At 43.0% G+C, this 27288-nt stretch overlaps 1 protein-coding gene across 3 annotated transcripts in view; it reads right to left on the reverse strand.

The window, feature by feature from the left end:
• The window catches only part of dnah5 (dynein, axonemal, heavy chain 5), a 149806-nt gene that overhangs the window by 38392 nt on the left and 84126 nt on the right, over positions 1 to 27288 (reverse strand). For all 3 annotated transcript variants that reach the window (XM_073871872.1, XM_073871870.1, XM_073871871.1), the window contains 11 exons: positions 26338 to 26605; positions 25988 to 26219; positions 25753 to 25867; positions 24755 to 24931; positions 20463 to 20666; positions 19188 to 19367; positions 18789 to 18926; positions 14991 to 15126; positions 13788 to 14104; positions 13026 to 13181; positions 3433 to 3615 (listed from right to left, as the gene is read on the reverse strand). In XM_073871872.1, the coding sequence (XP_073727973.1) occupies positions 3433 to 3615; positions 13026 to 13181; positions 13788 to 14104; positions 14991 to 15126; positions 18789 to 18926; positions 19188 to 19367; positions 20463 to 20666; positions 24755 to 24931; positions 25753 to 25867; positions 25988 to 26219; positions 26338 to 26605 (2106 nt within the window). The remainder of the gene's footprint in view (positions 1 to 3432; positions 3616 to 13025; positions 13182 to 13787; positions 14105 to 14990; positions 15127 to 18788; positions 18927 to 19187; positions 19368 to 20462; positions 20667 to 24754; positions 24932 to 25752; positions 25868 to 25987; positions 26220 to 26337; positions 26606 to 27288) is intronic.

The following is a 27288-nucleotide window of genomic DNA, read 5'->3' on the forward strand; positions in this document are numbered from 1 at the left end:
ATAAGGTTTTTCCAGCCTTATCTCATATTACCCAAAATACGCGGTGGGTTACGACCGATTTATTTACGCATCGGCTCTACAAATGTGATCCTTTAGGATGATACGCCGAGGCTCGTATTTCAATATTCAGATCGGTTTGCAGCCTTAGACCTGTAGACGTGTACTTTATGTGTCCATCTCCCCTCGCCTTAGACCGTTTTTCGCGAGCGGTGCGCTGTATATCTCGGACTTGTACGCTCCGCTATGGAGATGCGAGGGAAGGATGTATTAGCCGACACCGACGTCATTGCGTCTGTTGCGTTATTTACCGTTAAGGCGGTTTTTGCGCTCTCGTCACCTGTCGCATCTCGCTCGTCATCTCCTCCTTTGGAGTCAGAAGCATCTGAGGTCCCTTCGTGCCATTTACATCCCGGGTACGCTCAATACAGCGGCAGACGCGCTTTCCCGAGCTGCGCGCACCGGCGAATGGCGACTCCACCCCCAGACGGTTCAGCTAATTTGGAAGAAGTTCGGTCGTGCGCAGATATATCTATTTGCGTCACCGGACGATACCCACTGTCGCCTGTTTTATTCACTAACCGAGGGCAGCCTCGGCGTGGATGCGTTGGCACACAGCTGGCCGCGGGGGACGCGCAAATACGCATTCACTCCAGTGAGCTTAATCGCACAGACACTGTGCAAAGTCAGGCAGGACGAGGAGAGCCTTTTATTAGTCGCCCCGTACTGGACGACCAGGAATTGGTTTTCAGAGTTAATGCTCCTCGCGACAGCCCCTCCCTGGCGAATTCCCCGGAGGAAGGACTTTCTTTCTCAAGGAAGGGGCACATTATGGCACCCGCGCCCCGACCTGTGGGATTTCCATGTATGGTCGTTGAGTGCGCGCAAGGTTTAGGTGATTTATCGCAAGCGGTATCTAACACCATCGACGCGGTTCGAGCACCGTCCACAAGACGGGCTTACGCGCTTAAATGAAACCCTTTTCGTCACCTGGTGCTCTTCGCAACGCGAGGACCCCAGAGAATGCTTAACATTGTGCTTTTATATATCTTCAACATAGGTTAGATGGTAGGCTGTCACCCTCCACCATTAAAGTTGATATCGCCGCTATTCTGCTCATCACTCACTTATTAACGGCAGATCAGTTGGCCAGCATGATTTGGTTATTAGATTTTAAGAGGCGCTCGCAGGCTAAACCCCTCGCGCCCTCCCTCTTTCCTCCTGAGACCTGTCCATGGTGCTGAAGCCCTACTACAGGTTCCGCGTTCGAGCCTTTGCAGTCTGCGAGTCTGAAGTTTTTGTCAATGAAAACTCTGACCCTGCTAGCATTGGTCTCCGTGAAGAGAGTAAGGAATTTACATGCATTCTCTGTTGACATTTCGTGCCTTCAGTTTGGTCCTGCTGTCTCACTGAGACCCAGACCAGGCTACGTGGCATTCGCTCGTGGTTCCTCGCTAACAGACATCTGCAGAGCTGCTGGTTGGGCGACACCTAATACGTTCACTAGATTTTACAGTGTTCGTGTCGAGCCTGTCTCCTCTCGTGTTCTTTCCTCGTTAGGGGAAGCACAGAGAACAGGCTCGCAGGTCGGCTTGCAGCCTCCGACTGCTGCTCCAAACTGAGCTCAGTATGGAAGGCCATCGAGGCAAAAACGCGTAATAATTAGTTTTGCCTTCCTCCGCTGCCTTGGCAGCCTGATGTTGCGGAGCATCCGCTGCCAGCCTCTCACTAGCTGCATCCTCGCGAACCTGTGTTTGGCTCGGGCATCCACATTGCGTCCCACCGGGTTCCTTTGTGAGTATTTTCCGTGGGGTTAATCCTACTAGCCCACGTTTCCCTCAGCAGAGCACTGCTTTGCTTACACAGCCACGGCTGTCATTTATACCTCAACTACGGTTGACTTCGCCCACCAATAGCCCTTAACGGGGCGGTGGCTTCCGCAGCGTCCCTATACCGCTCAGATAGGGCGCTTCCCAGTCGCTGGCACTACTGTGGGGTTAAAGGAACATCTAGTGCCCGGCCTTCTGCCTTAAAACCTAATTCTCCTTATCCTTAAGTGGAACCGGAGGGCTTTACGCAGACACTGGAAGAGGTCAGCCCTCAGTGGCGTTTTGGTAGGGATTCCCAATTCGTCGGTCACGACGTGACGTCGTAGTGACCGACTGAAAGGGAACGTCTCGGTTACGTATGTAACCCTCGTTCCCTGAAGGAGGGAACGGAGACGTCACGTCCCGTCGCCACAGGGCTGCTCCCTGCTGTTTATCGGCCGGTCACACTTTCCGGCTTTCTCAGCGAAAAAGAAGCTGATTTCTATATTTGCACCTGGGGCTTATATACGCACCTGGCGGGGCGGCGCCAGCATTATGCAAATATCTCAATGCCAAGTTCATTGGCGTTTTAGTAGTATTCGAAGCAGATTGGTCTCTCTAAGCGAGTTCCCAATTCGTCGGTCACGACGTGACGTCTCCGTTCCCTCCTTCAGGGAACGAGGGTTACATACGTAACCGAGACGTTCTTCTGAACACAAATGAAGATATTCTGAGGAATGTTTGTAACCAAAACAATCAGAAGCCCCATTGAAGAAAAAAAGAATACAATGGAAGTTAAAGGTGTCCCAGATCTGTTTGGTTATTATTCTTCAAAATACTGTTCAGAAAAACAGAGAAATTTATACAGGTTTGGAATAACTTGAGGGTGAGTAAATAATGACAGAATTTTCATTTCTGGGTGAACTATCAGTTTAAGGCTTTGAAATATACCGCACAAATATTATTTTTATATAATTTTTATAAAATTAAATTAACTACATACCATAGTTAACATGCAAAAGAAAATGTCAGGTCAAGGTCTAATTCGGCGTTTAAAGTCCCTGCAAAGTCAGATATTTAATGTGTCCTCCTGAGTTTATCACACTGCAGAAAAATTGTATTAACCACCCAACCTATTTCGAATGATGGAAAAATGCCAAGTAAATAAAATAAGTTATCTTAAAACTCAGAAAAAAAGGTGCAGCATTTTCTGCTCTCCAATGCTAGGGCCGTGTCCGAAACCACGCCCACATGCGGTAAAGTTGCCGTCTCTCAACTTTCAAATACCGCTGCAACCTGAATGGATGCTCAAGATTGTGTTAGGGGCGGGGCCATGCGCTGTGGCCCAAGTGCGTTATTGAGCCACTGTTTTAGGCCCACCTAAATAATCCTGAACTCAGAAATAGTGAAAAACTGTTTAACAATCTAACCCTGCAATTCAGTATTACATAGTTTATAGTCTTTGTGACGTGTTTCAGCAATGTATTTCTAACATTTATAATGTGTTAAGAAACAATTTTAAAGATTGACTTGACAGGGACTTTAGGAAGCTGCACCTTACCTAAGCTCACATCCACATATCATTAGGTTTATCACATATCTTGGTTTACTGTCGAAGGGTCCATACCTGCTTTTCTGTTAAGATAACTCTGCCCAGCAGCTGATCCTCGAGGCCCTTCATGGTAACAGTGAAATCGATAATGGATGTTCGAGCGCTGATCTCAGGAGTGTATGCTGGGTTGGGCAGCTTGGTGGTCACATAGAGCCGAAAACCCTTCATTACGTCCACCTCCTTATCACCCACTTTCACCTGATAACATGCAGATGAAGTCAGAATCACAGTTCAATCATCCACTCATCCAAAACATCTAGGAGCAGGGTTTAGGTTAAGCGAGGACTAGGCCTTGTTTATATGAGGACAATTAAGTAGTTTTACAAACAAACCTTGCAAAAAAAAAACAAAACAATACTGACGTGCATCTTTAGACAAAACAATGGCACTGATATATGTTAATATATGTTAGTGCAAGAAGTTTTAAAATTAAGGAAGCTCAAACGTGCATTTTAGTCTGGGACTAGGATACAGTAAGCCCTGTCCGGGAAACCGCCTCTTAGAAAAGTAAAGACACACAAGAGGATGATAAATGCTCATTTACATTTCTTAAGAATCACAAAGCTTTTCACATTAAAACACCTTTAGAAAAAAAAGTCCTAAATATAGCAGTGTTAATAACCTCAGTCACATGAAAGGTGTTTATGAAGATGTTTAAAATAATATTGTTAATTATCTCAGCAGAGAGTAACTCATTTAATTTCCATGCCTATTAGTGGAAATAAACCCCATAGTGCTGTGGTGTGATTATGCAGCGGTTTGACAGATAAAACGACGTCAACATCACATCTATAAAAGAAACGTGTGATCAGGTGTTCGCACGTTTGTATTATTAGATCCGGCTAGTTAAACCTGTCAAAGGCTGAGAGCTCACTGTTGCTCGCTTTTCCAGGACTTTCTTGAACGTGTGAAGCAGCTGCTGTCGATGACGATGCAGTTGCGTCACTTTTTTTTACATCAGCTGGATATTTGATAATGAGCTAAAGGAAAGACACCCGAGAGATCACGACTGTCACTTATAATCATGTTCTGCCCTTGTAGCATCTGGTGCCAAACAAAAAGTAGCAAACAATCTTCTGAATATCAATAACACAGAGACGACCAGTACAAGTATACTTTCATCAGTATACCAGCAAACCAGTGAGTATACAGTAAGTGGTGCATTTTTATGAATGTATTTATGTTTTTTTAATCAGCAAAAAAATAATCTGGGTATTCAATGAAAATACGACTAATTCGTGCAATACATTTCAGAAAATGACTAAGGACAATAATGAATATGAGAAGGTCCAAATAAACACTATTGTGTTATCGACTAGTTTATTTATAGGAATGTTTGATAGTAAAATAAAGAAAAATACCTGAAGGGTACATATTGGCTCTTTTCTTTTTAGTCTACACTGTAAACAATAACAGTTCAATGTACTCATTTAAAATGAATGAACTGTACTCAAACCTGTGAAAAAGTTTTATGTGTGTTCAACAAGTTCACCATTTTGAGTTCCACAAAAGTCAAAAATGTTATTTATAACTTCCAAACAGAGTCATTTGAATACCACAGCCTTGTTGAAAGAGCCACACAGAACCAAAATCCGAAACTGACCTGTAGTGCAGTGTGTCATGTTGCTGTCCATCAATGTAAACAATGTGCAAAGTAGTTGAACCAAAAAGTGCACGTAAAGTGCTCGTCATATGGATTGAATCTCCTGCCTTACTTTATCCATGTAATACGAACACTTTGCATAATAATCTCCCCCAACCTGTGTTTTTATAACCTGGACTAATGATGAATGATGTGTATTGATGTTGTTTTTTAAACTCTTAATATACTGTCATGTTAGCAAGCGGCTAACGCATGGTACACTTACAGTTTTGCTATGGTCCCGTTATCTTACATACTTGCTTAAATGAGTGAATAATGTTAGTTCCCTTTCAGTCGGTCACTACGACGTCACGTCGTGACCGACGAATTGGGAGCTCGCTTAGAGAGACCAATCTGCTTCGAATACTACTAAAACGCCAATGAACTTGGCATTGAGATATTTGCATAATGCTGGCGCCGCCCCGCCAGGTGCGTATATAAGGCGCACGTGCAAATAGGGAAATCAGCTTTTTTCGCTTCGAAAGCCGGCTTTATCTGACTGAGAAGCTACTATCTGCTCTTCTGGGAACGGTTGCTGAAGTTGATTGACAAGCAGTACTAACACAGCGGACGCTCGCAGTATTCCACTGCTCTGCATATTTTTTGTTTCGAGTTTAGTGTGTGCGTTGCCTTTCCCTGTGCGCATCATCAGCTGAGCACCTAAAGAGTGATTTCCCTAAAAGAGTGATACGTGAGAGCTCTGTGTCTTTTTAAAGACAGCCACTCTCTCGTATATTCGGAGATCAGCGTCCTGTTCAGGATTGCTTTTCGTCCGTGCGATCTTGGATGTGAGAGGTATAAGGGTTCCAGTTACGGTCACGAGCGCTGTCTTCATGCTTGGGCATCAAGCACTCTGAGGCTGCGCTCGTGGAGAGTTTTTGTTCTCTCTGTGAGAGCATAACCCTCTTGGATTGCGGAGACGACTGACGTTTCTACGGGAATGCTGTCCGCGTCTTTGCAGTGCTGACACCGCCATGGTGCGACTGTCAAGCGCTCGCATGACGCTCTTCGCATCACTACGCTGAGGAGGACGGAGGATGCGTCCTCCACCTACCGGCCTTTCATCCTCAGCCGGTTGAGGTTCCGGTGGAGACGGCAGAGTCGTGTTCTACGATGTCTGCCGAATCCATTGGACCTCCTTCTGGTCCCGTTCACTTCTGCAGCATCAGAGGGGTGTCCAATTTCCTCCGAAGTGGAGTCGTTCCGGAGATGGCGGCCGTGCCCGCTCGAGCGGCGGTAACGGTAGAGTTGGAGGGGTTAACCCCTCTCCGCCCGAACCGTACCGCCCACGTGATTGGTATTTCGGAGCTGCTCGGGCCTCTCGGTCCTCTGCTCCTGTGCCTTTCTTCCCGACGGCACGGAGAGCTGACGTGGTTTGCGGCCATCCGGCCGTTCAGCTTCAGCTTTCACCCCTCACCTCCCTCACCAATGGAGCCGCTAAGGGCAGGGACCCTTCAGTGGAGCGGGGGGTTGCGATGCAGCTGCGTTCCTGGAGGGACCACCCAACCCTTCCCTCCCGTGTTTGTAGATAGTCGTCCGGTTACGGGCGCTGTCCGTCAGGCATGCGGAGAGGCGGCTTCAGCCCTGCACGCAATAACGTTGCTACGGGTTCACCTAGGATTTACGAGGGAGGCCGCGACCTTCAGTCGTGCGATGTTCACGACAGTGGTTCAAGATCGCCACCTTTGGCTGTGTCTGGCTGACGGACGCAGGCGAGAACAACTTCTTGAATGCTCCTGTCTCACAGACCGGCCTCTTCGGCGAGGCCGTGGAGTCGTACAGCTCCGCTGCGCAGACTGAGGCGATCTATGAGGTCATGCCCCGGCGAAGGAGAGCTGCCCTTGGTAAAAACCACCACGCCGGCTCCTCAGTCTGCCTCTCGCCGTCGGCGTCCTGCGGCGACCACCTCCGTTCCCCTCCTCGGACCCCATCTCGGCAGCGCGGGGGGAACCGGTCGTCAGCAGCTCGCCCCGCCCGCTTAGCTGCTTCCCGTGAAAGCGGGAGTTTAAGTGGCCAGTAAGCGGGCGACCTGGATTGGCAGAGGATCACTCTTCAGGAGGCGGTGATTCGCTCCTTCCCCCGATAGAGGGTCGGGTGGAAAATTCTTGGTTTGCATATGTTCCACCGGCTGTTTAGCCGGTGCCCACTAACCACACACAGAGTGCATTCCTCTTCCCTCTCCAGGTCTCCAGAGGATCGAGAGAGCCGTGAGCGGGCACACACCAGCTCACCCTACCTCTCCTCTATCGCCAGCGGGTGTTCTGAGGAGTCCGAGCCCTCCACTCAGGAGACCGGACCACCAGCACCCCCATCGGAGTCTGCGTCCTCAGCTGAGGAGACCGGACGACCGTTTCCCTCGGCGGGCTCAGGTCAGTGTCACACACACACATACTGTAGATGCTTATGCTGTCTCAGCAGACGCACCGGCAGTCTCACCTGTCTCGCTTCGCTGCCCCACCGCGGGTACTTGGTAGTGTCGTTAATTCTCCTCGTACGGTGCCTGGGTGCTTGGCTTCAGTTCCCAGCCCGTTTCGTTGGGTTTTACGCACGATCCGCCTCAGTTACGAAATACCGGCACAACCCCAAAATTCTCGGGCTTTCGTTTCACTATAGTGAAAGTGTCCGATGCACATGTACTGCGTGCATAAGTCGATGTCCTGCTGGCGAAGGATTATCGAGCCGGTCCCTCTTACCGAGATGATGAGGATATGATGATAGGGTTTTCCAGCCTTTATCTCATAGTACCCAAAATACGCGGTGGGTTACGATCGATTTGATTTACGCACCGGCTCTACAAAGGTGGTCGTTTTTTGGATGATAACGCCGAGGCTCGTATTTCAATATTCAGATCGGTTGCAGCCTTAGACCTGTAAGACGTGTACTTTTGTGTCCATCTCCCCTCGCCTTAGACCGTTTTTTCGCTCTGCGTCGTGGGGTGGGCATATTAATATTAAGTACACCATTCGAGCTGTCTCTCTCTCCGTGTCTCCATGAAAGTGCTAGTCACGACATTAAGATATCAGAGAGAGAGCGTTGTTCGCATTCTGCTTTTATTTACGTTGACTTATAATAGCCCGTTCTTGGCAGACGTGCGCGAACACAGAGAGTTAATGCTTCGGCATCTCGCTCGTTTAAGTCATCAGGTCGACTGGGAAAGAGCAACTTTGCCCCGTGCAGAGGATCCTTTTTCTCAGTATGGAATTAGACTCGGTCAATTGGCGTGTTTTACAAGAGCGCGCAACTAGTCAGTTCTGACTTGCCTCGGTTTAATTCGAGGGAAGTACGCGGTCCCTCTGAAACAATTTCAGAAGCTCCTGGACATATGACAGCATGCTGCAGCTGTGACACTGCACGAGCTGCGTCATATGAGACCGCTTCAGAGTTGGCTTTACGATCGAGTCTCGAGGAGAGCGTGGCACAGGCATACATTGTGTAAACACTACACCGGCATGTCATTTAGATTTCCCCGTAGTAGACCCAGCGTTTCTGATAGCAAGATATGCCTCTGAGGGGTCTCCTGGCATTCTGTAGCATGCGATGCCCTAAGCACGGGATGTTCAGCCACGTATGACGGGCTTGCAGTCTCTGGGGTGTGCATAGCACCCCAACTGCCGCGAGCGGTGCGCTGTATATCTGGGACTTGTACGCTCCGCTATGGAGATGCGAGGGAAGGATGTATTAGTCGACACCAATAACATTGCGACTGTTGCGTTATTTACCGTTAAGGCGGTTTCGCGCTCTCGTCACCTGTCGCATCTCGCTCGTCATCTCCTCCTTTGGAGTCAGAAGCATCTGAGGTCCCTTCGTGCCATTTACTTCCCGGGATCGCTCCATACAGCGACAGACGCGCTTCCCGAGCTGCGCCCCCGGCGAATGGCGACTCCACCCCCAGACGGCCAGCTATTTGGAAGAAGTTCGGTTGTGCGTGGATAGATCTGTTTGCGTCGCCGGACGATACCCACTGTCGCCTATTTTATTCACTAACCGAGGGCAGCCTCGGCGTGGATGCGTTGGCACACAGCTGGCCGCGGGGGGCGCGTAAATACGCATTTCTTCCAGTGAGCTTTATTGCGCAGACATTGTGCAAAGTCAGGCAGGACGAGGAGAGCCTTTTATTAATCGTCCGTACTGGACGACCAAGAATTGGCTTTCATAGTTAATGCTCCTCGCGACAGCCCTCCCTGGCGGATTCCCTGAGGAAGGACTTTCTTTCTTAGGAAGGGGCACATTTGGCACTCGCGCCCCGACCTGTGGATATCCATGTATGGTCGTTGAGCGCGCGTAAGGTTTAGGTGATTTATCGCAAGCGGTATCTAACACCATCGACGCGGTTCAAGCACCGTCCACAAGACGGGCTTACGCGCTTAATGAAACCTTTCGTCACCCGGTGCTCTTCGCAACGCGAGGACCCAGAGAATGCCCTTTAACATTATGCTTTTATATCTTTAACATGGGTTAGATGGTAGGCTGTCCCTCCGCCATTAAAATTGATATCGCCGCTATTTCTGCTTATCACTCACTTATCTACGGCAGATCAGTTGGCCAGCATGATTTAATTATTACATTTAAAGAGGCGCTCGCAGGCTAAACCCCTCGCGCCCTCCCTCTTTTTTCCTGAGACCTGTCCATGGTGCTGAAGCCTTCAGGTCTCCGATTTAGCCTTTGCAGTTTGCGAGTCTGAAGTTTTTATCAATGAAAACTCTGACACTGCTAGCATTGGCCTCCATGAAGAGAGTAGGAGATTTACATGCATTCTCTGTTGACGATTCGTGCTTTTAGTTTGGTCCTGCTGTCTCGATTGTAACATTGAGACCCAGACCAGGCTACGTGCCCAAAGTTCCCACCACTCCCTTCAGAGATAAGGTGGTGAGCTTGCAAGCGTTGCCTTTGGAGCAGGCAAACCCAACCGAGGCTTTGTTGTGCCCCGTACGCGCACTGCGATTCTACGTGGTCAGCACGCAAAGCTTCAGGACCTCAGACCAGCTCTTTGTTTGTTATGGTGGCCAGCAGAAAGGGAAAGCTGTCACTAAGCAGAGGATGTCTCATTGGATAGTTGATACTATCGCCCTAGCTTACAATTTGCAGGGCATTCCTTGCCCCTTAATTTGAGAGCGCACTCCACTCGGAGTGTTGCCTCATCTTGGGCTTTAGCTCGTGGTTCCTCGCTAACAGACATCTGTAGAGCTGCTGGTTGGGCGACACCTAATACGTTCATTAGATTCTACAATGTTCGTATCGAGCCTGTATCCTCTCGTGTTCTGTCCTCACCAGGGAGGACACGGAGGGCAGACTCGCAAGTCGGCTTGCAGCCTCCGACTGAAGCTCCAAATTGAGTTTTAGTATGGAAGGCTAACAGAGCAAAAATGCGTAATGGTTTGATTTGCTCTCTCCACTGCCTTGACAGCCTTTGTTGCGGAGCATTGGCTGTCAGCCTTTCACTAGCTGTATTCTTACGAACCTACGTGTTTGGCCAGGGCCCCACATTGTGTCCCAACGGGTTCCTTTGTGAGTATTATTCCGTGGGGTTAATCCTACCAGCCCACGTTTCCCTTAGCAGAGCACTGCTTTGCTTACACAGCCACGGCTGTCATTACCTCAACTACGGTTGACTTTCGCCCACCATTAGCCCTTAACGGGGCGGTGGCTTCCGCAGCGTCCCTATACCGCTCAGATAGGGCGCTTCCCAGTCGCTGGCACTACTGTGGGGTTAAAGGAACATCTAGTGCCCGGCCTTCTGCCTTAAAACCTATTCTCCTATCCTTAAGTGGAACCGGAGGGCTTTATGCAGACACTGGAAGAGGTCAGCCCCTAGTGGCGTTTTAGTAGGGTTTCCCAATTCGTCGGTCACGACGTGACGTCGTAGTGACCGACTGAAAGGGAACGTCTCGGTTACGGATGTAACCCTCGTTCCCTGAAGGAGGGAACGGAGACGTCACGTCCCGTCGCCACAGGTGCTGCCACCTGCTGTTTAGGCCGGTCACCTTCCGGCTTTCTCAGCGAACAGAAGCTGATTTCCCTATTTGCACGTGCGCCTTATATACGCACCTGGCGGGGCGGCGCCAGCATTATGCAAATATCTCAATGCCAAGTTCATTGGCGTTTTAGTAGTATTCGAAGCAGATTGGTCTCTCTAAGCGAGCTCCCAATTCGTCGGTCACGACGTGACGTCTCCGTTCCCTCCTTCAGGGAACGAGGGTTACATCCGTAACCGAGACGTTTCTATTGTCGTTTTTATTGCTTGGATTAATGATGAATGATGTTGTTGTTTAAACTCTTAATTTACTGTCAGAGAATCACGTTAGCAAGCAGCTAATGCATGCTGCACTTACGGTTTTGCTATGACCCGGTTAGCTTACCTACTTGCTTAAAAGAGAGTAAAATGTTAGTTTCTATGTCGTTTTCATTACTTGGATTAATGATGAATGATGTGTATGGATGACGTTGTTTAAACTCTTAGGGGCGGTTTCCCGGACAGGGATTAGACTAGTCCTAGACTTAAACACTTTTAAGAGCTCTCCAAACTGAAAACAACTTGCACTTACAGATCTTAAAATATATCAGGGCCCTTTGTTTTACTTCAAAGTGCACACAGGCAATGTTTTTAGTAAGGCATGTTTGTTAAAACTAGTTATATTTCCTAATTAAACTAAAACCTAGTCCTGGATTAAGCTAATCCTGGTCCGGGAAACCGCCCCTTAATATTCTGTCAGAGAGTCACGTTAGCAAGCAGCTAACGCATGTGCACTAACTTAACTGTTTACATTTTTGCTATCGTTCGGTAAGCTTACATAAATGCTTAAATGAGTGTATAATGTTAGTTTCTATCGTCGTTTTTATTGCTTGGGTTGATGTGTATTGATGTCGATGATGTCTTCTCAGTAAATCATGTTAGCACTAGGTCAATGTTGCACCATTGTTGGTCTATGCCACTGATCTGTCGTCTGTGCAGAGACTCTTGTCAGTTGACCAATCAGAGCAGAGTAGGCTACTAAAAGGTGGGGTTTAGGCAGACTGAGTCATTGAAAGGCTTCACACGACTCGTTTTGGGATCTCTGAGAAATGGGGTAATTTTACATTTATATTTTGAGAAAAGTACAGTGTTTTTTGACCTTGCATGGATTTAAACCTGTTTTCCCAGACTTATAGGGGCGGTTTCCCGGACAGAGAGACTAGTCCTAGACTAAAATAAATATAAGAGCTGTTCAAACTGAAAACAACGTGCACTGACATATCTTAAAATACATCATTGCCCTTTGTTTTTCCTTAAAATGCATGCTAGTAATGTTTTTAGTAAGGCATGTTTATTCAAACTAGTTATATTTCATAATTAAACTAAGGCCTAGTCCTGGCTTAAGCTAATCCCTGTCTGGGAAACCACCCAATAGACAGTGATAGGATGCTTAAAATTGGCATCTTACTGGCTCTTTAAACAAAAACTGCAAAAAATTGCAAACTTTGGTGGTTTTGATGAAGTTTAAGGCATTCAATTTGCCAGGAAAGCTAAGGAGTCTGGCACTGCAAATTATATTTCAGTATACTTCAGTTTAAAGATAAATCATCACGATTGGTTGAGGGGGCTTTCCAGTTCCCAGCATGCTTTGCATGAGTCTGCATTACGAGAGCATTTTTTTAAATTAAGTGATATTTAAGTGGTTTAAGTGGTTTTCAGTAAAAAAGAAAGACTCAATAGTGTTAAACATTTGTTTATGTTGGAGATTAGAAGAGTTTGCCATTTTTTAATTTCGTGGTTACCATTGTTCAGAAATGTAGTGCCTGTGCTTAGGGTGTGGGTCGATATGTGTTGTTTTATGCAGCCTGATCTCATGAGAATTCATATGTATTTTACGTGTTAGCTAATCTACAAGGCTGGGACCAAAATGAGATTGAGTGTTAGTACTGTATATACATTTTACCACAATGATGTCAGGTCTCTTTACCGTAGCTGAGAGAAAACCTTTCAGAATACCTTAAATGTGGTGCCAGTCTTGATGAAGTTCTTCTCCAGGACATTGTCCAAGGCAGGATCCAATTCCTCCCCGACATCCTCAATCAGTAGTGGGCGTCCTAGAGATAAACTGTCCTCTAGATGGTTCCTAAAGTATTTGTGGTTCAGTGAGGTGATCTGTGAAAACAGTAAGACTTCATTACTGACCCAGCTCAAGTTCTGATGATGGAGAAAGCTGTTATCTGAGAAGCAGGTGATTTGTTTTTGAGAGGGCGACTGACCTCTTCAAGTGAAACCATGCATGAATGCAAGCTTTGCATATGTAATTGATGCAACTCGAGTCTCAGGAATATAAATGAGATACGGGTACAGTATGTGTGCTCACAGGCCCGGATTAACACAATGTAGTGCACAGGGTGACCACATTTAAAGTGCCCCCCCCCCCAAAAAAAAAAAAAAAAAATATTTAAAAGGTCTAGTCATTTAATTTTGCCCTGTGTGCTCAAGAGGAAGGTTGAAATCTGAGATGTCATGCATGAAGTGATGGGAAATAATTTAGTAACCACACGCCACACAGCTAACTGTATTTTGCATATATTTTCACCCTCTCCATACCATAACATTGGTATGGTCAAATCAAGTAAATGTCATACCAGTGCTGGGATAGGTACCTACCACTGATATAGTATGGTGATTTTAACCATAACAATGGTATGGACCAATATTGTCCAAACATGCAAACGCGCAAAACCAAAGATGACATCATCCATTAAGACTAATCACCTGAAGCTCATTTTTCGACTCTCTGTTCTTGATCCAGATCTTTCCTTGTGTCTGTGGATCAACCAGCAAGGGATATCTGGCAGCTTTAGTGACGATAATCCCGTTCTGGATGGACAGGTCATCATTGGGCAGCCCCTGTAGGTTCCATTCACTTACTGTAGGGGCATCAATCAACATCTCAGTGAGGTTCAGATTGGTCCTAAAAGGAATATTTCGGGACTTCATCTCTTTCTGCCAATCAGTGAGAAGGAGGTTGCGAAATTCTTGGTTAAAGGGCCCCGAGTAGGACAGGAAGGCAGTGGCCAGCAGCACATCACCTGATTATTAGAAGAAAAAAATTTTTTTAAATTAAAATGCAAAGGTTTTTATGTTTTCTGCACTCAGGCTTTACATTGTACCGATCTATTCCCTGGAAACTGAACCCATGAGTCCTTTTGATTGCTTGCACTAAAGTAAAATGAAAAATCCTACTTCAGTCTTTATGATGGATCCTTAAAGGGATAGTTCACTTTAAAATGAAAATACTGTCATCATTTACTCATCCTCATGTTGTTCTAAACCTGTATGAATTTTTTTTCTGATGAACACAAAAGAAGATATTTTGAGAAATGATGGTAAACACACAGCAGATGGTGACCTTTGATTTCCATAGTAGGAAAAAAATATTTTGGAAGTATCGTTTTAAATGATGAAGAAAATATTTTGATAAATGATGGTAAGCACACAGTTGACGGTACCCATTAAATTCCATCATATTTTTTATTCCTACTATGGTAATCAATGGACACTATCTGCTGTGTGTTTACCATCATTTCTCAAAATATCTTCCTTTGTGTTCATCAGAAAAAAGAAATTCATACAGGTTTAGAACAACATGAGGATGAGTATTTAAAAATAGTTTAAATCCTTTGCTTTTCATCATCCGGCAGACACAAATCTGAATCTTTAGAAATGTATCAGCACACCTTTTAACAAGACTCCTAGTTCAAGGCATCATTCATGCCTGTGGAACAAATAATGTGGTGCAATACGGTTTCAATATTTCTGCATCATTTTGGATTCTTTTGATTTTCCCTTCTCGAGAACTGCAAAGCTTCACTTCTTGGTGACCTACTTTTTAGTGAATACACATTTCGGGGACTGAAAACCAAGTCAAGTTATCCAACTTGGAAAAGCTGCCTAAAGGTTTTATGTAAAACACACCAACTAGACGTTTGGTCTGAGCGGCAAACTCTTTGCTGAGTTCGGTCCAGCGCTCCTTCTCTCCTGCCAATCCACTGATCAGACTGGAGGCGGTCTGCATCTTGTGTCGACAGCGCTCTGCATCCTCTAGTAGTGTCTATGAGAGAAACAGGGGGAGGTAAAATAACACTTCAAATAAAATAGTGAAGAAAAGTATCCTTTTAATAATAAGTTAGTGATCTAGAAAAATGAATGTTTCTATTACATAAATGGTTGTTTTTATTTAACATAATAAATATTGGTCCTTTAAAGTTCTGTCAATTTTTATTAACAGGAAGGAAAGGTATGTCTGTTCGGTCTGTTTCTCACACAAGGTTATTGCATTACTTCAGAAGACTTGAAATATTGCATATTAGATGTACTGTAACAAACTTTTTTTCTTTGTAAGCTTTGAAGGCTCTTTTTCAGTGTAAAGCATTGAAAATATTGACTTCTACAATTCTTGCGAAATTCTTGAGAAAAAATTCTTGAGTTTTTTACGTAAACTAATCCTGTAAAGATGCTGTGTGTAGATTTTAGCGGCATCTAGCAGTGAGATTGCGAACGCAACCAACGGCTCAGCTCACCTCTCCTTTTTAAAAGCACATAGAGAAGGTAGCCGCCACAGGAAAAACATGTCGTCGTCTAAGACAACATAGTGACGAAACGCGCTCTGTAGAGCAGTTTGTCCATTTAGGGCTACTGTAGAAACATGGTGGCGCAAAATGGCAACTTCCATGAAAGGAACCTATTGTGTATGTAGTAGGGCTGTAACAGCTAATCGATAAAATTGATAATAGTTGTCAACAAATTTCATTATCGATTAGTTGGTGTGTGACATCACATGCTCACTTTTAAAAGTGAATACCCAAATGTAGTGCCTAATTAGGCAATATTAAAGGTGCTCTAAGCGAAATTCACGCGTTTTAGACCATAAAACATTTTTTGTTACATACAGCAAACATCTCCTCACTATCTGCTTGCTGCCTGTCCGCTAATCAAACTGTAAAAAAACGCAGTATCTGTAGACCTCCTAGGCTCCACAAACTGCAATAAAAACAAAGTGGCCAAACCTACCACCAGAAACCATAACAAAGTGTTCCAGCCAATAAACGACAAGAAGGATTTGGGGGTGGGGGTTGGGAGCGTTCATGAAAGCATGGAAGGGAGGGGGAGGAGTTAACTACGCTCTGTTTGTTTGAAAACAGTTCAAACATAAACAAAAAGTGACGTCACACAGATTCGCTTAGAACACCTTTAAGTGAAAAATATTTAGGTTTTTATCCGTTTCATCGATTAACCTTCCGGGGTCCAACCATTTTGAGACACTGGCAGAGGTTCTGACATGCTCTAACATTTGGTCTTTTTTCAGTTGCTTTAAACATATTAAAGGTATAGTTCGGCCAAAAATTATATTAAACCCATGATTTACTCAACCCAAGCAGTCCGAGGTGCATATGTCCGTCATTTTTCAGACGAACACATTTTCAGTTATTGGCGGCATTATCGAAAGCTAGTTATTTTCGTTTATAAAGTTTTAAATATGGATATTTCTACAACAACACAGCTTGGATTACCCTCAGAAGGCCTTTGTTTCTCACGCTGGAGCCGTTTGGATTTCTTTGGGGAAGGATAAATGCAGATTTTTTGGACTTGAAGGACCTGGATCCTGTAACTTAACATTTGTTCAACTAAAATATCTAAAATATTTTCTAAAATAACTGAAAATGTGTTCGTCTGAAAAATGATGGACATATGCATCTCGGACGGCTTGGGGTTGAGTAAATCATGGGTTTAATATAATTTTTGGCTGAACTATCCCTTTAATGGCTAATATCACATAACATTGTATTTAGCACAACCTTTGCTAAAATAATATGTGAGTAACATGTGTGTACATGTTTGTATTTTTAAGTAAATGATGTTTATGCGTGTTTAGTAATTTTATTGTAAAAAAAATTAAAAGCTGATGAAATAAGGCCAAGGTACACATACTAAACATTTTTTCACCAACAAAGTTGGGAGTTGGGAATTTGCTACAAAAAGATGTAAAAACCATTTTACCCACTCATTCACATGAAACAATATTTTTGATATTTTGTTGTGTCGAAAAAAAAGCCTGATTAATAGATTATGAAAATAATCGTTAGTAGCAGCCCAAGTCTGTAGATAAATTATTCTGAGGTAATAAAAACAGTTTATTATGTAAGGTCTGACACCACTGAAAATATAGTTATGTATATTATATTACATTTTTGTCAATAGATCCTCCTAAAATCTACACACTGCACCTTTATATCCTTTGTAAAAAAAAAAATTACACGTGATACACGTCTGGATCCGAACTTTACTTCCGGTTTCATTTTTTTAATGGTCTGACTAGTTGCTAAACTGATCTCTTGAACAAATGTCTCGTTGAAAATAACAAATGTTTTGGTTTCCTAGGTAATCTATGTGTTGTTTTTTTGCTTGTTATATAAATAAACTACGTTTAAAGTACTTTGTTGTTATTTATTATTAGCGGAGTTTACCGAAAGTTACGTGCAGACTGCGACAGCCGCTTGATTATGTTATTACTGCTGAAACCGTCTATAGTCTAATAAAAAACAGTGCTGGTTTCGGTTGTAGTGATGACCACGCCACTCAGTGATTGACAATCAGTGCATTAAGGAAAGTAATTACAGTTAAAAGGTCTATTGGGATATTTATTCAAGCATCTGTTCTCTAAGGCATGATCAGAGCTGACGTACATCAACATGAGGCTCAGTCAGTTTAAAAGCTGTTCATCACACAATTATCAACTCATTTATGAAATGTTAGGAAGGCTCATTATACATTGTGAAATGGAACATTGGTGTTTGCAGCGAACCGTCTATAAACCCAGCGTCAATTTGTAGAAGCACATTGAGTACAGACTGAATGAGTCATCTGCAAGATGGTTTCGGGCTTTATTAATAAGATTACATTTAATTTTATGCAAAAATGCAAATGAGTGATTTGGTATTTACTCTACGTACAAATTAACGGCTGATTCAAAATTTTCTCTCAGCAAAACTACAGTAAATGGGAAGATGGATTGCAGTACATTTTCTCTGGGTCACGGTGGAATTTAGGGGAAATTATAATGAAAAATCTCCATATGTCTATGACTTCCTTAGTTTTGTATGATCAGTGCTCTCATTCAATGGAATTATAGAGCTAGGAAGACACAGGAATGTGTTCAGCTCATGTAAGAAAGTCATATACATATGGGATGGCTGAGTAAATTATGAAAAAATTTCTTGAAATGCATATATGCAAAATCCACTTTTACAAGGTGTTTGGACATAAATGTGTGTTGGCAGTACAATGCTACAATGAAAATCCACCCTCTTCTTTATTAATGACGATTCTCTTGTTAATGTGACGTCACATTGATTAAGCCCTGCCCACAGCCACTGACTGACTGGTTAATTTTATCCAAAAGCTTTAAATACTATTGTCCCAGACTTTATTCACAGGAATCCAATTTTTTTTTTCCAAAAGCGCACACTGTCTGTTGGTAAGGGAGTGAGGAACTGTACCTCATTTGCATTAGGTACAGACATGAAAACTGTGCTGTGCTGTTTTGCTCCTACCAAAATATGGGCATTTGGACATGCTATAATAAGAGATCTGTGGGATATTTTGAGTTGAAACTTCACACGCACATTTTAGGCACACTTGAGACTTATACTACATCTTGTAGAATGGGCATAATATGTGCTGTCCAATAGGTTGAATCAAAACTCAAATCTGCACCTGTTTCTCCATCATGGCTTTTTCGTACTCAGCCCGAACCACATCCAGTTCTGCTTGTTTAGCATCTAGTTCAGCTTGGGCTTTCTGAAGGTCAGCATTAGCTATGGTCAGTTTGTTCTCCTGCACTGCGAGATTAGCCTGAATAATTGAGAAAAAAAAGAGTGAAGCAAAGAGAAGAAAGTTGAGAGAAATGCAAAACTCAAAAACATGTTTCAAGTATTTGTATTTCCTATTATGGGCATTTTATAGTCTAAATAGTGAAAAACCTTTAGTTTAAATCACAACGTGGTAATGACTAGTGGGTTTAAGCAGAAGGAATAAAAATCGCCAAATATACTCTTATTTTCTAAAAGCAAAAGGCTGTGCATTTTAAAAGTAAAAAGTTTCATGTGGTCTCACCTTCAAGGGAAGCACTTCTTTATTGATTGAGAAGAAGGCAGCCATTGCTTTGGTCCAGGAGCAGAGCCCTGCAACATTTCCACACACCCTCTTGGCTGTTTCGATGTTATAGTCAGCCATGTCAAAGTATGGACACAGGAGCTCCACTACCTCCTCATTGATGGTGTCTTTGGGGAATTGCTGCAGAAGAAACACAAGCACACTAGAGTAAAATGAAAGGAAATAATAAAATATTGGATTACACAGAACATAAAAGGAAACTGGGAGCCTTAAAAATATGGCATATAAGATATATCTCTAATACTGTCACACTGTGGTTGTACCCTTTGAAAAGATCCTAATATGCAGAGGCGTCATGCCCATTCAAACTGAGGGCATCTCAAAATTAAAGAAGCCCCCATTAATCTGTAACTTGTCTTTTATTCTGTTTAATATGCACCATATTATCAGTTCTGTGCTGCATCCTTGTCACATTAGGGTTTTTGATCATGTTCACATGCCAGAGTTCACATACAGTATGAGGTGAAATTTAGTGCAAAAAGCGTTCCTCTAATAATTTTACATACACATTTTTAAAGTTTGAAATAATTGCAATTAAAATGAAAGTTGAAAATAAATGAAAGTGTAGGTTACAGCGTTATTGCTTTTGCAGTGTTGGGCATTACAGTAAAATCAATAATGCATCTGTTTTGTTTATGTCATTTTCATTGTTTATATACACTATATTACATTTTGCTCATTTATCCGTGTCATTGTCACGGATCTCCACATTTTTCCGTGTTCGTACCACAGACTTTCTTTTCTGTGTCAGTTTCATGTATTGGTTACTATTATTGTTTTTCCTATTTTCTTACCATTTTCGCATGGGTTTGGGGTTAGAACAATGTTCTGTAATATAAAATGACATCCTAACCCAACTCTAACCCTAAAGTCAGGCAACAATTAAAATCTGGAAAAAATGGTATAAACCAATAGTTAAGTGACATCCTGACCCAAACCCCAAATCTAACCCCAAACTCATGCGAAAATGGTTAAAAATAGGATAAACAATTGAGCGACCAATACGTGAAATTGACACGGAAAAGAAAGTCCGGGGTAAGAACACCGAAAAATGTGGAGATCCGTGACAATGACACAAATAAATGAGCAAAATATTCTGTGACTATACTACAGAACCTTGTGAGATCAGGTTGATAATAATCACTAGCAAACTGCACTACTGCATCATCTGTACTATAATAAAAAACAACATTGCATAGTTCACTTGTACTTTACCTGTAAACTGCCCAGGAAGTTTCCAGCTGTCATAAGTTTGAGTGACTCCTGCCAGGATGGCATGATGCAGTTTTTCTCAGGGTCGATCTTTACCGTGTTTACTTTTCTCTGGAAGAGCAGCAACACACAGTCCATAATACGCATGATGAGGTGAGGGGGTCGGCCCAGTGTTCTCACTGTGGCAATGTCTGCTGGCTTTATGGTCTGTTTAGAGACAAAAAGAGAGAAAGAGACAATGTTAATTAGTCAGGTTGCTATCTGAATAACACACAGTTGTATGAGAGCAACTGTTATGGCTTCAAGTGGGCCAGACCTGTAAGCAAGGGTAAAGAAGAAGAGTGGGGCAGAAAGGTGTTAATAGTGGAGGGTGGGTATATATGGCAATATAGAGGGTAAATACATTTATTAAATGTGTTGAAAATGCTTAAAGGAAGAGGACTGGGAGGATAGAGAGGACAAAATGGTCATGGAAAAGTGAAGTGTATTGAAGAAACAAGAAACCATAGTCTGTTCACCTGCTATTATGCTGTACTATTGGTGTTTTCAGTGTATTTTTGGTGTATATAATCCCTTTTGAGAAATTTAAAGCCCTGTTTACTACAAAATCTGCTAAAAATGTTTATTACAAAATCTTTTACTTTTGGAATGTACTTTGGATAAAGTCCATAAATGTCAAAATGATTGAATTATATGGAAATGATCCAATCAAGTAGTCAGGTAAAACAGATATTAGATCTAAGAGACAGCAAAGGTAGCACAAAGAAAGATTTGCATATTGTAAATAAAATTGTGAGATGATTCATGCTTATTAACAAAAAAGTAAAAAAAATACAATTGTTAAGTCGTAAATCTCACAGTCAGAATACACACTGATTCAATTTAACATTAATCACCACCATTTGTTTTCTCTGTGTTGGGGATGTTTTGAAATATGATGGTATTTAATCAAGCTAAAAAGCACGTAGGGAGCCACGCATGAATAAACAGCCATTTGGAGAAAGCAAATGGAGAAAGAATAATGAGTCCCAGGAATAATGGGCTACATGCAGGTAGGAGAAAGACAGTAAGCAGGTGTTTGAGGGTATATTTGGGTGGGTGTGTGTATGATTGAGTGGGTTGGTGTTATGTTTGTGTGTGGGGTTGGTTACAGAGTTCTGCTGTCAGACCCCTGCGTGCTACGAGAACCCCTACAGCAACCTTGCCATCACCGGGCTATTTTTACACCCTACCAGGCAGCATGTAATTACTCCAAATCTGTGGGCACCATAATGCCCCACCAACATCACACAGCAGCAACTGATGACACCCTCCATGCATTTGCTCCTGTCTGCCTCTCTCCTCTCATTCTCTCACCTATACTCTCTTTCCTTTTATTTGTTTCTCTCCTCCTCTTACTGACCCTACTTTTATTTCCTCCTCTCACTGATCCTTCGGGCCTCCGATACTCTTCTCCCATTCTTATTCTCTCCTCCTCTACTCTCTTATTCACTCCTTTCGTCCTCTTATCACCTCTACTCTCCTCTTATTCTCTTTTCTTGTTTTCATTCTCTCCTCTCTTCCTCTCACTTACCCTACTTTTATTTCCTCTTCTCACTGATCCTTCGGTCCTCCCATACTCTTCTCCCATTCTTATTCTCTCCTCCTCTACTCTCTCATTCACTCCTTTCCTTCTCTTATCACCTCTACCCTCCTCTTATTCTCTTTTCTTGTTTTCATTCTCTCCTCTCTTCCTCTTACTTACCCTACTTTTATATTCTCCTCCTTTCCTCCTATACTCTTCTCTCATTCTCCCCTCTTACTCTTTTTAGCTTTTTACTCTCAATTGCTTTTCTCCTCCTCTCATCTTCTCTGCTCTCCTCTCATTTGCTCATTTTTCTCTCATTCTCTCCTCCCCTCACTTTTTCTTTCCTCTCATTCACTCTTCTCTTATTCTGTCCTCTTCTTTCGTTACATTTTCGTTACATTTCCTCCTCTCTTCATATTTTTTCCTCTTTTTCTCCTATAATCTTCTCTCATTCTCCCATCTTACTCTTTACAGCTCTCCACTCTCAAATGTTTTTCTCCTCCTCTCATCTTCCCTGCTCTCCTCCCATTTGCTCCTCTTCACTTCATATCTCCCCTCAATCCCTCATCTTATTTTCTCCTCTCATTCAGTCCTCCACTCATCTCCCACACTCACATCTTATTCTCTCCTCCTCTCTCATTCACTCCTTTCCTGCTCTCATCTTGACTTCTCTCCTCCTCTTATCACAGCTACTCTCCTCTTATTCTCTTTTCTTGTTCTCCTCCTATCTCCCCTCCTCTAAATTGTAATCTCTTCTCATTTTCTCTCATTCATTCCTCTCTTCTTCTTATTTCTCCTACTTTCTCTTATTCCCAATTCGCTCCACTCCTCCTTTCATCTCCCCTACTCTCCTTCCTCATCTACTTTTGCTCCTTTTCCTCCCCTCTCATTCTTTCCTTTCATTCACTATTTTCTTATTCTGTCCTCTTCTTTCTTCACATTCTCTCCTCTCTTCCTCTCACTTACCCTACTTTTATTTTCTCCTACTTTCCTACTATACTCTTCTCTCATTCTCCTCTCTTCCTCTTTCCTCCTCTTCACTCTCAATTGCTTTTCTCCTCCTCTTATCTTCCCTGCTCACCTCTTATTCTCTTCCCCTCTTCCCTCTCATTGTCTCCCCTCCTCTTATTTACTCCTCCACTCATCTCCCACATTTACATCTTATTCTCTCCTCCTCTTCTCTCTCATTCGCTCCTTTCCTCCTCTCATCTTTACTTCTCCCCCCGCATCACCGCTACTCTCCTGTTATTCTCTTTTCTTGTTCTCCTCCTCTCTCCCCTCTTCTCAATTGTCATCCCTTCTCATTTCCTCTCATTCATTCCGCTCCTCTTCTTATTTCTCCTACTTTCTTGTATTATCCAATTCGCTCCTCTCCTCCTTTCATATCCCCTGCTCTCCTCTCATTTGCTCCTTTTTCTCTCATTCTCTCCTCCCCTCACTTTTTCTTTCCTCTCATTCACTCTTCTCTTATTCTGTCCTCCTTCTTTCTTTACATTCTCTCCTCTCTTCCTCTCACTTACCCTACTTTTATTTTCTCCTCTTTTCCTCCTATACTCTTCTCTCATTCTCCCCTCTTACTCTTTTCAGCTCTTTACTCTCAATTGCTTTTCTCCTCCTCTCATCTTCCCTGCTCTCCTCTCATTTGCTCCTCTTCACTTCATATCTCCCTCAATCCCTCATCTTACTGTATTTTCTCCTCTCATTCACTCCTCCACTCATCTCCCACACTCACATCTTATTCTCTCCTTTTCTTCTCTCTCTTTCGTTCCTTTCCTCCTCTCATCTTTACTTCTCTCCTCCTCTTATTCTCTTTTCTTGTTCTCCTCCTCTCTCCCCTCCTCTCAATTGTCATTTCCTCTCATTTCATCTCATTAATTTCTCTCCTCTTCTTATTTCTTCTACTTTCTGTTATTTTCAATTCACTCCTCTCATTCTTTCATCTCCCCTACTCTCCTTCCTCATCTCCATTTGCTCCTTTTTCCTCATTCTCTCCTCCCCTCACTTTTTCTTTCCTCTCATTCACTCTTCTCTTATTCTGTCCTCTTCTTTCTTTACATTCTCTCATCTCTTCCTCTCACTTACCCTACTTTTATTTTCTCCTCTTTTCCTCCTATACTCTTCTCGCATTCTCCCCTCTTACTCTTTCCAGCTCTCTACTATCAATTGCTTTTCTCTCGTCCTTTTCTCTCTCATTTGCTCCTTTCCTCCTCTCATCTTAACTACTCCCCCTTATTCTATCATCTTTTTCTTTCCCCTCCTTTATTCAGTCCCTTCCTCATCTTACTCCTACTTTCTTCTTATTCTCTCTCTCATTCACTCCACTTATCACCGCAACTCTCCTATCCTCCTCTCTCCTCTCTTAATTGTCATCTCTTCTTCTTTCCTCTCATTCATGCCTTTCCTCCTCTTATTTCTCCGACTTTCTTTTATTCTCCCATCTATTCCTCTGTTTCTTTCATATCCCCTACTCTCCTCCCATTTGCTACTATCCTCCTTTTGTCATTTTATTCTCTCATTCTTGCCTTCCCTCTTTCTCTCCCCTTAACTCCTCTCCTGTCCTCCTATTTTATTCTCTCCTGTTCTCTTATTCGTTGCCTTCCTCTTATTCCCTCTTCGTTTCTCTCTAAACCATTGCTAATTTTCATCTAATTTTTTCATCTCATTCTCTCCGCCGCTCTCCTATCTTTCCTCTCCACATTTGCTTTGTTTCCTTGAATTTGCTCCAGACCTTCAGTGCTGCCTCTGCCTCTTCCAGAGCAGGTTTGGCAGCCTCCAGTTTCTCTTCAGCGATGGCCTTGTCTGCAGAGATACTGTCAACAATGGCCTGGGCTTTATCTTTGACCTTCTGAACTTCAACTTTGACCATTTCAGCCGCCTGAGCCTTTACGGTCACCTCCTTCAACACCTGATAAACAAAAATGTAAACAGAAATGAAAACACTAATATCAATATCTGCAAGATTTCACTCTTTAATTCTAATTCTTTAATCCTGATATTTACTGCAGATTTTCATCAAATTGATACTGTCAGGCTTTATGAATATGCATGAAGTGAAATAATTGTATTACTGTAAATTGTAACAATAAACAAATTAGTGGGTGCTTTCAAACTTATCAATAGTACTGAATTACCATTCCATCGGGAATACATATATCCAACCATTAAACAAAATATACTGCACGGCCTTCTGCACCATTATTGGATTTCGTGCTCCTAATTTTAATGGCCACAGGCAGATATAATTCTTGAAAGGTTTTAGCCTGCTCGAGGGAAGTCTGAATCATCTACCACAAGGTAGTAAATGAAACTGCCGTGGCAAAAGTGGGTGGGTGAGGTCAGATACTATTTCTGAACCTGTCTTTTAAAGACCACTCACTGAAAAGATGGAAAGTTATTAACACCAATACATTTCAAGGCGGTTTTCACAAGGTGAGAAATTATACTGTATCAAGCTGTGAAGCCATTAAACTCTCTAAAACTGCCTGGTAAAATAACATGATGTTCTGTTTAAGTCTAAAAACACATCCTGTGTAGCCTGCTCAAACTGACTGTGCAAGAAGTTGTCATGAGTGCTTACAAATACGTTTGATGTGGTTGGTTAGAAAGTTAGTGATAGGCACTTAGGTCTACTAGAGTATTATTGTGTGAATTATTTATGTTTGATCAATGCTTCTCATAAGAAAGTGAGGCTATAACACACACAAAGCGTTCAACACATTAATTTACCATATCAGCCTTCTGGTTGGCGATCTGCAGCTCTTTCTCCTTGACCTCCAGCTCTTTGCTAAGGGCAGCAACAGACTGCGAAGCTTCCTTCAATTTTTGAAGGCCAGTGTTCATCCTAATAAAATAGCACACTTGAAAAATGAGCATGCAGTGGTGGAATCCAAGACCACTTTTTACAAAATTATTATCCGAAAAGACAATTAACTCATTTAATAAGACCCCTTAGGATATTGACCTGTCTGCGAGGGTCTGAACCTCTGAGTGCTTCTCTTTGTAGATGGTCTTGTAGTCGTGGATGAAGGACAGATAGGATTTGGGTGTAACATGCGTGGAACGCCGATACCTCTGGAAATAATCGACGCACTTTTCCGCCACCCCATCCTGAAATGAGCCCATGCACTGAACCACCTCGGCCTTAACCTCGGCCGTGCAGTCTATGTCATACGTGGACAAGAAGTGCTCTGACACTAAGGGAAACCAAACAAGAAGCATTCACATGTAATATAAAAAATAAATAAATAGACTTATATTCCTTCGGGATTATTTCAGACCTTGTTGGGTCTGACCGACACACATTTCACTGACCTGCGATCAAAGCATCTTTGGGCCAGCGGCTAAACCAGTCCATGGTGCATCCCGAAATGAGAGCAGGGAACTTCAAAGCCCGATTACGGAACTTTTCCCCCACCGGAGAGAAACACAGCACCACGTGAAGGTTCTGCCTCACTCTGCTCATAAAATACTCATGCAGGTTTTCATTCGTGGGTGGTCGTCGTGGAAACTCTCGCTTCATGACTGGAATGAGGTCGCTCATAATCTCGTCGATCTCATCACGAGCAAACAGATTGGACACCTGTGCCACACAGAATATTTACACGTCATTAGATTAAACCTAGCTGAGATTTCACTGGGACGTTTTGACAAATGTCTAAACATAATGACACACCTGTGAGGGGCAAAATGACTTTTTCGTGAAAGAAGAACAGATGTTTAAGTGTTTTTTATTATGCTCATGAAAATCTATATGGACGTTTGTGTCTAAAGCCGCCTTTTCACTGTATACGACATTCAGACACGACTGTCGGAGTTCGCCCCCTAGTGGCAGTTGTAATGACATTTCAGTTTTATCGTAAATCTGTGCCAACATGGGAAAGAAGCTCATTCCAGTGCAATATCTACCAATATTCACCATAGTGAAATAAAAACACTACAGTGCTCGTGGAGCAACTGATAAAGGTGTCTTGCTCAAGTTAGCTAAACGATAACTTTTTGTGATTCATCCATTCGCAGGGAATAGTGCTAACATTATGACGATTTTTTTTTGTGTTGTTTTGTGGGTTTTTTGTGTACAACGGATTAATTAATACGGTACAGTGTGAAGGTTTGTGTGCGTGACAAGTTTGCAGGATGACAAATACGAAAAACGCATACGAAAACAAAGAATTTGTATTAATTTAAATAAACATGTTAAATGCTGTCGAATCTCACCTCCAGGAATTTTATTAGCAAATTCTTGACCATTGTAAAACGTTGCCA

This window comes from Misgurnus anguillicaudatus, chromosome 10 (genome assembly GCF_027580225.2).
Source record: "Misgurnus anguillicaudatus chromosome 10, ASM2758022v2, whole genome shotgun sequence".
Lineage (NCBI taxonomy): Eukaryota > Metazoa > Chordata > Actinopteri > Cypriniformes > Cobitidae > Misgurnus > Misgurnus anguillicaudatus.